Below are 15821 nucleotides of genomic sequence, written 5' to 3'. Positions count from 1 at the left end.
ACCACACATTTATTTGACTGGCAGGATAAAAATAATAAAATTGCCATGTATTTGTTATTTGTGATAGTTTATGTAGTTTACATGCCAATACTATCAGGAGGCTGTGTGGTCCAGTGGTTAAAGAAAAGAGCTTGTAACCAGGAGGTCCTCAGTTCAAATCCCACCTCAGCCACTGACTCATTGTGTGACCCTGAGCAAGTCACTTAACCTCCTTGTGCTCCGTCTTTCGGGTGAGACGTAATTGTAAGTGACTCTGCAACTGATGCATAGTTCACACACCCTAGACTCTGTAAGTCGCCTTGGATAAAGTTATCAGCTAAATAAACAAATAATAATAATAATATCATGTGTACTGGATGTGTTTTTTCCAAACACATGGAGGTTTGTCCAATATTGCATTAGAAACTGCTACAATAAAGCATCTCACTTTGGGACTAATAAAAATTGACAACATCAAAGTGCTACCAAAGAGAGCAGCTTTACTGATCCTTTCATTCAGCTGTAAGAGTTGCAATGCAAAGTAAATTGAAATGTTGCCTGCACTCGCTTGCAGAAAGGTTACCTTTGATTATTAATTGTGATATTAGAGTAGTACCCTAAAGAAACCCAGTCTGGGCCATTAGCAGACCACAACGTTACCAACAATGGTCAGAATGTGGTCCTGCTATGGTAACGCACTGGTACAGATATGGTCCAGTGGTATGGCAATAGATGAATCATTGATAAATAAATACAAAAAAATAATTGTCAGCAGTGTTCTTCCAATGGTTCTCCATACTTGGGCTACTATAATAAATACACAGTATATTGTTCCATTTTAAATAACATTTGGTAAGGTTTGCTGTCATTGCTATCTGCTAATGCCCAAAGTTATTGTGAAATAACACCACTATCTATCATTTCTTATTACAAAATAGAATGCTGGTTACTTTTTTTTTATAAGGTACATAATTATTTTATACAGGATACAGGACCACCTCACAGTCAGTGGAATGACCGAGTCTGAATACTACAGCTAATGGCAAATTATACAAAATAAACTGTCCATTCAATGCACGATTAGTAAACAGTTACTAGGGGCTAAGCTCAGAAGCATGTTTTATGTACTAATAGAGCTGATAACCATAATGACTTGCTGATGACGATAACAGCAGCAGACCTTCTCTATTGCTTTTCTCGGATCGACGTCAGGTTGCGACCAGACATTTTTAAATGGTAAGACACGAGGCTGCAATTTAATGCACACAATGAAACTACTCTGACATGGAAATAATACTGTTCCCAACTCAACACTTACTGCATCTGTCTTAAATAACAGTACCTAACTGTACCTCTGGAACTAGCTAATAAACAGTTCAGCCATCATGTCTGCAGTTAAACCCAATGCAGACTGAGCGCCTGTCCGCTATGTGTCTGTGCAGTACAACTTTCCTACAAAGACAGGAGACCTAGCTATAAAATGTAACTGTGCGTATTCAGTCCAGTTATGCCATTTCTGTTTTATATTTTCATCACTTTAATTCGGACAGAATGGTGCGTGGCACCAGGTCAGACTGACTGTTGAAGCAGCTAATCTGCTTGCACTTGAAAACCCTGAAGTTTGCTCGCGCCGAGTGGAAGCAACAGGAGCTCCTCCCAGCGGTACAGAACAGGAAGATGCTGACGTCAGTTGGAGCTGATCTGTGTGTAGTTAGTGTTACAATATTACTATGTGTGTTATAATACTAGAGCGATGTTGAACATCATTGGGCAGAGAGAGAAGAGGGGAGGAAAAGGCTGTTTACACAGACTGCAAACCGCCTGGGGAATAATGCAGGAAAGGAAGTGAGCCGGCTCTCTGTCTGACTGCTCCAACTTCCTGCGAAATCAGGATCTCATTACAGAGAAACAGAACAGTTCAGACGACAGTAAGAATGGAGAACAAGGGGTTTTTACAACTTTCTTTTTAAGTGTTATCGAAGAGACATACATCTCAGGTCCGGGTACGTTTAACGAAGCATGTGTTATTTTCTTATTGCAACTTTCCATTTATCAGAATGTGTTGTTAGTAACATGCTAGTATTATTTATTCAACTTTAAACTTAAAAAAAACAAAAAACGGAAGATGTACAAACCACAAAAAAAGAATGTTTCAAGGGAAATGCTGCATATACAGACAGTACTGACTTGACTATAGATGAGGGTGTCCGATACGTATATAAGTTGTCTGGAAAAGCAGAACTCAACAGTCAGTATATTTATTATGGTAAGAAGTAGTTAAATCAACTGTATTGAAACCAACGGGGGAGGGGTGTATGTTGAGGAGTATGGTCCAATTTGTTACATCGGAGATTTATTAAAATTAGCAACAAGTGCATTTTAACTTTGTTCTTTGCGATGCTGAAGTGATGCTAATCACAATACATTCATTAATGTAGTGACATTTTATGACCAACACATTAAAGTTATTATCGTGTGTTTTGCTAACTTTTTTTTAGTGATACTATTTTTTATGTGAAGGGGGTTGTTATATCTGTAATAGTCAAGACCAATAATGTTGTTCTGAAAAGTACTGTATTAATCACTAACGAAATAAGACGGTACCCCTTTAAAAGGCGCTAGTATAGTTTCTGGTTTGTCTGGAAACAGCAAGACTAATTGCCATGCGCTTCCGGTTTGAAACTGGCAGCAGACAACATCTTGAAAATGAGTCACTGGAGCAAACAAAGAGGCGCATGAGTTTATCCGTGCTCGGCTTTTAATAGATTTGCACGTTTTAGCGCAATTTGTCGCGCTCGTGCTTTCTTGAAAGGATAATTATCTGGATGAGCAAAAATGCATGTGGGTTGTTGTTGTTTTCCAAGGGGTAGGTTGTTTTCGGAGAGGTAGGGTGATGCTGCAGAGAAGTGAAGGCTGAGGCTCCTTGGAGTTTCCACTGGCATCTTACAGGAAGAGAGTAGATTTAGTCATGGCTAAGTAATGTCTGCACACACCAACTAATCTCATTAGGAGTTTCCGTTCTCCAACACAGGAGGGTTTTGTGCAGCCCCGAGAGGCTTTAAACCAATTTAAAAGGAAACAAATCACATCTTTATTCACAGGCAGCCTGCCTAAATGATCGGCTTGTGCATCTTTGCAGAGGCCGTAGGTACCTGTGTTGTCCTAAATTGTTTTTAGTTAAATCCTGCCCTTCATGTTCATTAGAAGCCTGACAGATTAATACATTTTTATACATTCAGAATACTGCAGCCATCGTAACCACCTTTTAAAAGGCTTTGGAGAAACAAGTTGTTGTAAGATTACTATTGACTAATGGTAAATAATGTTTATAATAAATAAAGAACTGAAAAAATAAACCAACAATAAGACTAAGTAATGCTAGGTGTGTTGTTATAATTACCTTAAAAAAATAAAATGAAGATTAATAAAAAAAATAGACTACACAACACATAATAGCAGCAATGTGTGTATGTTTCATCTGGACTAGCATTTTTATACCTCTTCAGAACTATTAGGAGTTCTCAATACTTAGACAAAATGTAAGTGGTGGGGAAATTCAACCCGAATAGGGGAAATACACAATTTGCCTCATATTGCATATCAGTTTGTAAAATGTATTTTGCATACACATGTGGTATTTTGAAAATAACTACCAAGTAAAGTTGCATCTTTGGAAACACAGTTTTTTATTGAATCATTTTTGCCAGCAGCCAGTACCCCATCCGTTTGATGAGATGTTTGTTTTCGATCTACTATGTAAAGTGAATCATGTGATGCATTGTGCACAGAAATGTGGAGAGCATTTAAAAAAACAAAAAAACCCCAACATACTGTAGCTGCATCCTGGTCAATGAAAGGGATAATTCAGTTAGAAAATAAAGGATGAGTCATACTTTTCATGAGAGGGACAAGTAGCTTCAAAGGAAAGTGTAGACATAAAAACAAATTGCCAGCATCATGACAAAACGTGTGTTAGCTCTGTGGTAAACAAACTCCAGACCATCTCATAGTGATGGAGAGTTCATTAGCATGCGTACATACCTGTTATTCGTGTCACCTTGCATCAACATGTTTATGTATTGCAACTAGTTATGAAAGAGATAGTTAATGAATCACGCATAGTTGTTAACTTTTACAAAACCATCTTCATCTTCATCTCAGGATTGACAACATAACTCTTAGAAAATGTTAAGGTTCTAGGCCCCTTTCCCTTTCAGAAACTGAAAAATACAGTAGAACCACGCCCCAAAAAACTGGTGTTTCCAGTTGCACGAGATGATAGTATTTTGCCATGGTGTAAAATGCCAATTTTCATGTATAAAGTAAAATGCACTCTAGAGATTTATTTTTTATCATGTTATACCCAATTAGAAAGAACATTTTAAGCTTAGTTTGTTTATAATTTTTTAATGCCACAGACACAGAAAGAAAATCTCCCCTTCAGAAAAAAAAAGTTCTCTTAAAACATTGCCTGCGATGGGTCCCGTGGCAGGAATCCCTACCTTTTTGTTTTGGATCTGCTTTCCCAGGAAGACGCCTTTAAATTAGAATTGGAGGAAGTCCTGATTTAGACAGTTTTATAGTTTACAACGCAGATGCAAAACTCTGAGGATGCTTTGACAGGAAATGTTTTAATTCGCTCTGTGTGGAAAAATCAACATCATTCCATTTTAATTTCACCAGGCACTCCCTGATGTGCAGTGAGCAGTGGGCACTTTTATAAACCCTTATACATGTTGATATAGTGCTTGGGTTAATGTGCATGTATGGAATACAGTATTGAGCTATTGTGAATAGGCTCTCTAAACACTCTCCTGTTCTTGAGGGTTTGAATATTACCAACCACATCCCTTCTTTGTCATCATGAAAACATATAGCCTGCTAGCTGTGGATGGTGCTGTTTATCCTGCATTGGTTTGCTCAGTATGGTGAAGGGCATAGCTCTATGACATTTATTTGTAATCGTTATTCAGCTGCATTTTATTTACCCCTACCTTTTAATCATCCCTTTTTTCCCCCTTATATGCTGAAGAAGAGCAACAGTACTGAGCTACTAACAAGGATACCCAGTCTATATTGCATTCCATTTTGATTTGCATTCATTACCAAACCTCCTATTTTAGATTTTTGTTGAGTATTAAGGGATCCACACACCGGACGCAATGGGATTTGTCCGGCGATAAAATGGTATTTTTGCTGCGACAATACCTTTCACACCAGTGGCGATGTCATGGCAAATTTCGCCCACCCGCCCTATAAAAATATATTAACAAACGTTAATACTCGTCAAAACAATAAAACAACCAGCACTATTGGTGTGTCCGTATGACACCAAATTAGTTAAAAGGTATTCAAATTATGTTTGGGTTTTTCAATATAATATTACAAATAATAACAGTTACGAGTAAATAGTAAACACGCACACACATCTATGGTTTAAATATGACATTATATATATATATATATATATATATATATATATATATATATATATATAATATATATATATATATATATATATATAGTAATTAAACAATATTCAATGTTTTTTTGTTTTACTGTAAAGGTTATGCATTTAATCATACACATATCAATGCAATGTAAAGCACCCTTAGATGATAACAAAAGCTAGAAAAGTATCAACATTACAATTAAATACTAATAAAAAACGCACAAATATATTTGTATCATCAGCTGGAAAAATAACACACATTTTTTATGTTAGTCCTGTTATACAGCTAATAAAATGTATACATAATAGCTTTTCAGAATGCTTTCAGTAAAGGTAAACAAATCACACACCAGCTATATCCAGTTCCCTGGAAATGGACTCCCAGATGTTCTCCCTCATTGCTGTGTCGTTATACTTTTTGTATCCTTTATTGTACAGCTCCGGGTGTTTTGATACTACAAGTAAATCTTTTCTTCACCATTGTTTACTGAAGCCTTCAAGTTGTGCAAGGCAAGCTGTTCCTCATTGGTCAGTTCTCCAGCTGTCGCGCGACAAAATCGCAAACTTGGACACCAATCCTATTCTGTGTCACCCGTCGCATCGCAGGCAGTGTGAACGTGTCAAAAATACATGTTTTATTTTTTTTGTCGTGGTGTGGTTGTCATATGACACATTCCCTTGTCGCATCGCGTATAGTGTGTGGAGGCCTTTATTTATTTTATGTTAAAAACAATTGACTAAGGATTACCCAACTTGCTAGTGGTAGGACATATGCACAAGGATGTGATTTAAACTCGGGATCTCTTGGCTCTTGGTCCTTTGACAATTGAAGTCACTTGGCTGTGGTTAAGTTCCTGGCTTCACAATTTAAAGGCAGCTGTATATAAATTAGCTTTTAACAATACCTATTTGAAATCAGAAGGTTCTCTGTATGCATCAAAGCTGAGAGTTCAAAGCACAAGTTCCACATCTTAGCCTCAGTGGATAGCACACATGGCCTGGTTTTAATCATGAAGAGATGCCTTGGCTTCTGACTGACCACTTTAGTGCCACATTAAGGGAACTGAAACCCCAGCCATGTCTCGGAGTCATTAAAAAGACAAAGGTCAATGGTAGCTTAAAGTATACAGACAGCTGTACGGTGGCAATGTACATTTTATATAGAAAATGCGACCATTACAAGCAAAAAGCCAAGTAAACTATTAGAGCATATATAATGCAGAAACCAGAATTTCATGCTTAATTTGTCTCTAGATATCATTAAAACAGACTAAATGTGAAACCTGCATCTGTTAAAACTATACTTTCAACTCTCTGAATACAAAGCATGTCCACCATTGGTTCGGTTTACTTGCTGTGGCATCGAACTCATGACCCCACACATACTTCTTGCTCAAATATGACCCTATTCCTCAACAATACTCTTCCCTAATTTTAATTGGATATGTAGATTTGCCTGTTACCTATAAAGCTCCCTTCTCCATCATAAACAAACAAGGTAATATTAAGACAGGAAAACCAGTAAGTTAATTGATTCTTGCATTTCTAAGATATGATAAGTTTGGATTGGTATTTATGATTCACCATAGGTTCTTCAAAGTAACGCCAGCTGTCCAAATCACGTTTTAATGGTGGTCTGTCCCTTTGCCCTGCAGTTATGGAGAGTGCTATCACACTTTGGCAGTTCTTGCTTCAGTTGCTTTTGGACCAGAAACACGAGCACCTCATCTGCTGGACGTCCAACGACGGGGAATTCAAACTCCTAAAGGCAGAGGAGGTGGCCAAACTGTGGGGACTTCGCAAAAACAAGACCAACATGAACTACGACAAACTTAGCAGGGCGCTCCGTTACTACTATGATAAGGTGAGCCTTGGTGTTGTGACATGTATTTACTTTCTAACATGGCTTACTGTTCAATGCTGAATCAGCCAGTCACCGAATATGGTTTGACAACATTTTTAAAAGGGAAGCGAGTTCCACATTAAAAGCCATAGCAAGCACGCTTGAATCACTTTAGATTTATATGTTTAAGGGACTTTGAATTGTGTCTGGAAATTTGCCCCTGAAAGAGTGCGAAGGAGTAATTAACCCCGAGGCACAGCAAGCAGTGATGGTCTGTGTTCCAGACATCAGTTTAGGATAATGTACTGTAATGTACAGTAGAGGAACTTGGTAATGCAAATGTGCATATTAATCAACTGGTTTCCCCCATCAGGGAGCATTCCATCATAGCATAAGCCTTCAAGGAGTGTTTGTGGTTTTGGAAAAACCTGATGACAATAATCTATATGGCCAAAGCTATCTGAGCACAGCAGCTTACAACTCAGACCCCCGTGATACACTAAATGCCTGTCTGAAATTGGATAATCTACTGTTCATCAACAAGCTTTCCCAAAAAATATGATACCTGCCACCTGTACTCTAGTTCATCCCTTCTAATGTATTCTAGCATGTACTGGTAATTTAAGGAAAGAGTTCCCTCTCTTCCAAGAACAACACAGGGGTCTCCCGAACCAATAATCTTCCAGCACCCCTGACCCAGCTCTGGGGCTGCCGTCTATGTGCGGTTTCTGCTTCCAGTGGTTGTGGATGCCATCTCATTGCCTATTTTTCTCTGACAAGCAGTGCATTTCATGTTTCAATCAAACAAAAATCCCCTAGGGCTGCAACGAAGGGTACATTTTGATCTTCAAAGGTTCGGAACACATTACCGAAGGAAGGTTCAAACCTTCGATGGCACTAATTTTCATAATTTACTGGTGACGTCACCATAGCTACTAATTTTTATTAAAAATCCTATTATTTTACAGGTAATCCATATAAATGGAAAAAAAAAACATTCACATGTATTTTAAAAATACATTATATAGAACAATAATCATTTTTTTATAATTTAAATAAAAATAAAAATACACGTTTTATTTACCTGTAATTGATGCTGCTTGTGATATATATATATATAAAGCTTGCATTACAGCAGCACCAACTGCAGCTGACTTGGACAAAACAAAGCTTTATTTAACAGTGTCTGTTCCAAGCAGGTTATCAGTCACAGTCACATTTTACTACTACTAAAAATATGAATAATACTACTAATAATAGTATGAACTTACACTTGTCAAGTGACCCCAGAGATTGGTTGTGCCTCCATGATACGGGTCGTTTGCACAGTTTGCATTCAACTTTTTTTTTTGGTCGTCTGGGCAGTTAAAAAAATCATAAATAGCAAAGGGGTTTCGAGACATTTCTTTCAATACAGCTTACGCCATACGCTACAACGCTTTGCTGTCGAGATGGCGAATGAAGAAATTAAGTTTGCCTCAAGCTGGAGGGAGGATGGGCGGACGGTGCTCAGTTTTCTAAATTAAAATGATTAGTGTTAGTGTATATTTTGTATGTTTCAAACATATTCTACCATATCACTTCTCTTACACTGTCTTGTACACTAGGTATTCAGTACATAATTTACTGAAGCACTACAACCACTATAGGTACCGTCCCAGTGCTTTGGCATATACCCTGCCCCATACACAGCAGTGGCGCTATATAGAGTAGAGTTGCTACCGCACGTATAACGATTGGGTACAATGGTAGTGGATTTTAATACAACAACTTTTGTTTACTTAATATGCATTATACAAATCAAAATATCAAATTTTGTATGTGAGTGACATTTATTGTGTGATTTTATAGTATTAACACATTTTCAAATGGTTTCTGTTAACAGAAAAAACAAAAAACAAAACATACAGTGCGTGAATGCAACTTGACGAACCTTTGAAGGTTTAAAACTACTTTTGAATTCCTGGCTAGCGAACGAACCTTCGAAACTTCTAACACAGCCCTAAAATCCTCATTTCAATATTTACCATTGTGGGGGCTGCAGATGTCAAGAAATAAACGTACATTTTTTTAAAAACCAAATTAAATGTACTTTCTTTCTTTGCAGAACATTATCAAAAAGGTGATCGGACAAAAGTTTGTATACAAGTTTGTCTCGTTCCCTGAAATCTTAAAAATGGACCCCCACACAGTGGAGCTGGGCAGAGAGAGCATGCTGTTACAGGACAGTGATTCTCTGAGTCTGGAGACCAAAGAGCAGCAAACCCTGTCTGCCTTGAGAAACAACGGCCGCAACGACTATATCCACTCAGGTCTCTACTCCTCCTTCACGATCAACTCACTACAGAACCAGGCAGAGGTTTTCAAATCAATAAAAATGGAGAAGCAAGACGAGAAATCGGATGAAAAACTGCAGGGGGATGAGACGCGGACTGTAATCCGCTTTGTAACAAACAAAACAGAGAAGCTGGTGACGTTGCCGGTAGTTTCCATGCCATCCTCTCCTTCTATGTCAGCTGAGGCCGTGGCTTCTGCGGCTTTCTTGACATCCTCTGCCTCTGCCAAAGCTTCCCCAACTTTGATGTCGGCTCACGCCACAAACTTCTCCTCTCCCTCCCCCTCCCCCTCCCCCTCCCCCAGTTCTTCTTTCCTGTCAGGAAACAGGAGCCCGAACCCAGAGGCAGATGACTTGGAACTTTCTTCCCAGCCTCTGAACCTTTCTGCCAGTCACAAGGCCAGGTCCCCTCAACTGTTTGAGAAGAGGAATAGCAACGGTCTTCCTCCAAAGGCCAAGAAACCCAAAGGCCTGGAGATCTCAGCCTCCTCTTTACTATTCTCAGGCACTGATATCGGCTCAATTGCCCTCAACAGCCCCGCACTTCCCTCAGGGTCTCTGACACCAGCCTTTTTCACTGCACAGGTAAGCCTAATCCATGTAGATGTTGAAGCTGTACACAACTGTTTTTCATTTTTGAATGTGAAGTTAAGTGGAAAAGGGGCTGGGGTGGTATACTGTTTAAACCCTGGATGATCATCAGCTTATTCTGACCCATATAAGAAGGGAGAGACAAACTCATTATGTATTCCTGCACATCAGTCACCAACAAAGAACCTAATCATCTGTTAATTACATTTTTTTATGTTTTGATAAATATCCTTGGTGTTTCTTTGGCAGTGCTGTAATAAACTCATCAAGTTCCTTAGGAGTGGATGTAGTCCAGGCCATGAAGTAATTTTCCCCAAAGTAAAACTTAAAACAAGACAACTGCCACAAGAAAAACACCCTTGCAGTATTTTGGCATTGTAAATATTGCTAAGCTATGGTGTACTGATGTTGTATTCAACTCTCCAAATATATTATTTTTGTTGGCAAAATGGTACACATCCAGCTCAACTACAGCTATGGCCAAAGGCTTTGCATCACCTAGAATTTTATTATTGAGACACAATTTTAAAAACAAAAAATTGTCCTGTAACAGCATCCTCTCTCTGCCCAGCTCCACTGTGTGTGGGTCTATTTATAAGATTTCAAGATTCAATTTTTTTTTTATTCTATAGGGTGATGCAAAACTTTAGTCCATAGCTGTATATACTTAAATAGTGAAGAGTGCGCCTTGAATGGGCGTTGACGATTATGCAGAGCATTGTAAAGCAACCAGTACACAAAATGAGTTCAACAGGAAAATGGAAGACACACAAATCTTTATCCAGTGTGGAGCACTGTATAAGAAAAAAAAAAACATTTAAGTGATGCCATATGTTCTTAATACCATGAATCATGAGCCAGAGTCTTGGTTTCTTAGTAACACTAGCTCACTTCATTTAGGTGACAGGGAAAAAAAGTAAAATTGATTTCATATGTTTTTTTTTTTTTTACAAGCCTGATTCTAAATCTGAAGATCGTTACCTAGGGGGTCGCACGAATCAACAGCGTAATTTCCGGCAGTAAACTCTTCCTCTCATCTCCTCAGGGCTCAAAATAACTAGCCATGCATACCTTGTTGGATTCCTGCACAAATAAACTTGCACTTGTCTGGTCAAGTAAAGTTCTGTGTTATCAGAAGACAATGACTTAGATTCCAATTGAACCATTGTTGCAACAACTAAAGAAGAAGGTTTTTGGCCAGTTTGCTTTTGCATCTAAGACGTGAGCTGTGCAAGCCAATGTTCAGGTTAAAAGATTTTTGCAATGTTCTGTGGATTTTGCATGCCCATGTGCCATTCTGAAGAATTTTTATTTCACTTTTTTTTTTTTTAACCAAGTTGGAAATGCCCAATTTGAATACTGGGGGGACGGGGGACTAGACGGGACTAAGATGGTAAATAAATACCATGAAAGTATTCTTGATTTTTCAAAATGTTCTTGTATTTAACTCCAAATGTACATTCTCTTTCTGACTAACTAAGGACTAACATTTTTTTTAAAGTTCAGAAACCCATGTTATTCACATGGCCCATTACATCACTTTAAAATAAAAGCCAGTATCAAGGTCTCTATTCATTACAGAGAAGAGGTTGTAGGTTTCGTGTCTAGGGGGATTTTAAAGCTTCTACTTTTGGTCAGATGGAATTCAGCTGTGGAGAGACACTTATTCCACTCCCGAAGCATTATTTTAAAGCAGTTATTGAAAGAAACCCCTTACTCTCACAGCCCCACCCACAATTCAGGTGGATGTGATACAGAAAGATTACTATGTATTAAATATGTATGTAAATAGCTTGAGGTTGTAGGTCTTGTTTGAACAGAATCTGAGTAGAATACAGTGGTTAAATTGAAAACTGATCTAGCTTGCTGTAAAAAAGTTCACTGCACCACAGCCACACATCAGTGGCAGTAAGAGATTTTGTCTTAGTTTAATGTTCTGGGTTAATGAATAACTATAATAGACTGTTTTTTATATATATATTTTTTTTACATTGCAGACACCTACAGGGTTGTTGTTAACCCCCAACCCATTATTATCCAGTATTCACTTCTGGAGCAGCTTAAGCCCTGTGGCTCCTTTAAGTCCTGCCAGGCTCCAAGGAACAAGCTCTTTATTTCAGGTAATGTTTAATCAAATATTTTAGAACTCAAGTCTTCAATGCAAAAACATGTTATCAAGGTTGCTGTTGTTCCCTGACACCAAAAATGTATTGTCAAAATGCAGTTAACCCTTCATGAAGTCGTGGAGTTTACAAAGCAGAAAGGAGATGTTCTTGTACTAGGCTGATTTGATAGAGTTGCTGGTGCCCGTTTCTTGCCATGATGACACACAGTGTATCTGAGTGATAGATAATTAGGGGCTGGATATAAAAGCCTAGACTGCAGTTGGAAAAGTTTTCATTCATGACTCATTACCTCAGTTGTATTAAAACCCTTATGGCGAATATGTTCATAGTTGATGTGTATTTATTGTTATCTGCTTCACTACTGTTTATTGGTCTGATAAGTTCATTTTATTGTATTATTTTCTCATCACATGTTCTAGGCTTTAAAACCCTGGTAGTGTTTCCAGGAAACCAATATGCTGGCTCAGTAATTCAGATGACAACCTACTAATGATGCACTAACCTTTCCGGAACAAATTGCAATCAGTCTATTTTGTTTTTTGACGTCTTAGAAAAAACTGATGATAGCTCTTTCAATAACATCAGTTTTAGGGGCGGAACTCAACTTGTGAACAATGGCCTTTGAACTTTAAGCATTTGCTCATTTCTTATCATCGGAAATTCACATTGTAGTTAACCACTAACAAATACAAGTAATGTGTTAATGGCTTAAAGCATTTACAAATTAAATCCAGTATTTTTTAAAACTTGATGAGAAATAATGTTGCCTGTATATGAGCTCAGGTGAAGACAATAACCCCTCTGTTGTCTGTAAGCATGTTCAACTGTGTTTATCTGGACAGCCTTTTTATAGTGATATAATCTGGAACTTGTCACATACTGGAACTGGTAACATGAAATAGCACAGAAAGCTTGGAGTTCTGTTCACATGATTTACAGAATAAGCCTAATTTCTTAATGTTCTCCACATGTACCTTGCAGATCCACCTTCCCCAGCACTGCATCAAAAGTCAAGATCTACTCTGAAGCAGGACTGATGCTATATATATATATATATATATATATATATATATATATATATATATATATATATATATATATATATATATTATATATAAATAATTTTTGTTTGTTTCCCATTGATTACATTATTTTGCACTTATCTATCAAGACATAAGATGGGTGCACAACTGTGAAAAATAAACACAGATTTTGCCAAATATTCCAATGTTTGACCCCTTATGTAGCCAGACATTTCAGGCCCATAATGGTTGTTTACCATAAAATGAAGGTTTTAAAATTTTGACAATTAAATGGAAATGTCCCCACTGGATTTTCCCTCCCCCACCCCCCTTTTAGACATCCAACCTTTTCAAATGTTACTTAAATGTATGTCTGTCACACTTTGAGAACCGCTGATCCAGTTGTGATGAAGCTCGGTTAGGGCACATTATTTGGAGTACTAGAATCTGTGGATATATGGAGGAACCAGTCCATGTGCTGTCTGACTAAAGACACAATACTGTGATAAAACCAATGAGACATTTGTACAGAAAAAATAGACAGGATACTCTTGAATTGTCTACTATGTATTCTAACTAGCCTACCAGATGTTTTCCACATCTTTCAATGTTCTTCGAACAAATATAAGTCTATGCTTAAGTAATCAAAATCAACCAGCTGACTTACACAAGCAGATTTTTATCATTTCAAGGCCATGTTGTTCATCACGCAATGACATGGTGTAAATTTTGTGTGTATCTATCTATATACTGTATGTTACCTTTCTCCATTCAACTGGAAAATACATGTAGCTAGCTTTATAAATTCCATATCTCACTATGCCTGGCAAATGTTACTTGTCCTAGGATGACCAGTCGGGAAGTGCGTACTTAGGGTCCACTGGTTTTATACTAAAAAGAGCTCTCGGGATATCAATAATCAGGTGTTCACAAAGATGAAGTCATGAAATCGAACAGTAAGTCAAGGACAGAGACACAAGTCATCCAGGAATCAAATACAAGCTCCGAGACTCAATCTTCTGCATCAGATTTACTTGGGAAATATTACACATTTTTTATTTATTTATTTTTATTTAGTTTTTTACTTGGAAGTCTTCGGGGCAAGAAAGGTTTCATATTAGTATGCAGACAGTCAAAAACTTAGCTCACGACATGCATGCCACTCCACAAGAAGTAATAACTCTTATTATATTTTGTTTTATTACAGTTCCCTTCCTTGTTAAACAGTCACTTACCAATGCCAATTCCTGCGATGGATGGGTCTTCTTCACCAATGCTGCTTTCTTCTAATGGTCAGAAATCCTAACTTTGCCTGAGTGAATGCCTTAACCGAAGACAGTGTTCTTTTTTGTGAAATGCAAATCACGTTTGGTTTTGCACATTTACACATAGACAGATACTGATTTTTTTTTTTTTTTTGTAAACACTTGTTACATTTGTATAAGGATATTGTTAAATCTTTTTGATAAACACCTTACTGTTTTAAGTGTTAAACATTAGGGAATGGTGTTCCTTCTTGTATTGTGTTTGTTAAGGTTTCCATTGGCGGCTGTGAATCGATGTTGCTTGTCCTTTTTTAATTTTTTATTGTATGCACTGTGCTTATTACCGGCTGTGCCTTCCCATGTATACAATTAAATATATCATGTAAATGTATTCTTTTTCAGCTTTAAGAAACAATTACAAAGACGAGATTCCAGTACAGTATAAAAGCTCTATAATGGCTATCAATTACTATTTTCATAAAGGAATTGATGAAATGTATTCTCATATTAATTTTATATTTTGTGCTTTAACAGTGTAGAAAATATGCCTTATATATTTGTTGTATAAATAAAAATGTAGTATGCAATGTTACATTAAAAATAAAGAGTTGGCCTTTTTTTTATAACCATGTTTGTGTGATGCACTAATCGTACACAAATTCTCAATAAATCATATAAAGTGCTTACTGAAATCAGATCCGTCAGTGCAACTGCTTTATAAAACAAGGTTGAAGTTATGTGTGTACATGTTAAGGTACTTGCGTTAACTAAGGAGGCTGTGTGGTCCAGTGGTTAAAGAAAAGAGCTTGTAACCAGGAGGTCCTCGGTTCAAATCCCACCTCAGCCACTGACTCATTGTGTGACCCTGAGCAAGTCACTTAACCTCCTTGTGCTCCGTCTTTCGGGTGAGACGTAGTTGTAAGTGACTCAGCAGCTGATGCATAGTTCACACATCCTAGTCTCTGTAAGTCGCCTTGGATAAAGGCGTCTGCTAAATAAACAAATAACAACTTGGGTTGACTAACTTGCACAGATGGCAAAGAAAATGACACTATAATTGTCTAATGTTGTTTTGAAAGCTATTTTTGTGCATATGTAAAACTTGTACTAGGATTTACTTCAGTCTTTATATGGAACAAATACACAAGCTATTAAAAAGAGTTGTTAATATTCTGCGTTTGGTCCCCATATTTCATAGAATATCTACA

The 15821-nt window shown here is 37.4% G+C and overlaps 1 protein-coding gene across 4 annotated transcripts; it reads left to right on the top strand.

Moving 5' to 3' along the window:
• The first annotated feature begins 1617 nt into the window (after positions 1-1617).
• On the top strand, positions 1618-15783 carry LOC117419492 (ETS domain-containing protein Elk-3-like). Of its 4 annotated transcripts, none has more exons than XM_058986007.1 (5): positions 1621-1982; positions 7087-7295; positions 9382-10194; positions 12198-12320; positions 13308-13390. In XM_058986007.1, exons 2-5 carry the CDS (start codon positions 7089-7091, stop codon positions 13350-13352), a joined length of 1188 nt encoding a protein of 395 aa, XP_058841990.1. In that variant the 5' UTR covers positions 1621-1982; positions 7087-7088; the 3' UTR covers positions 13353-13390. The 4 variants fall into 4 exon arrangements, with proteins under 4 accessions (XP_058841991.1, XP_058841990.1, XP_058841989.1 ...); XM_058986006.1 differs by lacking the exon at positions 13308-13390 and adding an exon at positions 14556-15783 and having other exon boundaries at positions 1622-1976; XM_058986005.1 differs by lacking the exon at positions 13308-13390 and adding an exon at positions 14556-15783 and having other exon boundaries at positions 1623-1982.
• Positions 15784-15821: the final 38 nt, after the last annotated feature.

Source organism: Acipenser ruthenus, chromosome 14 (assembly GCF_902713425.1).
Source record: "Acipenser ruthenus chromosome 14, fAciRut3.2 maternal haplotype, whole genome shotgun sequence".
Lineage (NCBI taxonomy): Eukaryota > Metazoa > Chordata > Actinopteri > Acipenseriformes > Acipenseridae > Acipenser > Acipenser ruthenus.
Note: the sequence above shows the minus strand (reverse complement) of the source record. Positions and strands in the feature narration are given on the sequence as shown.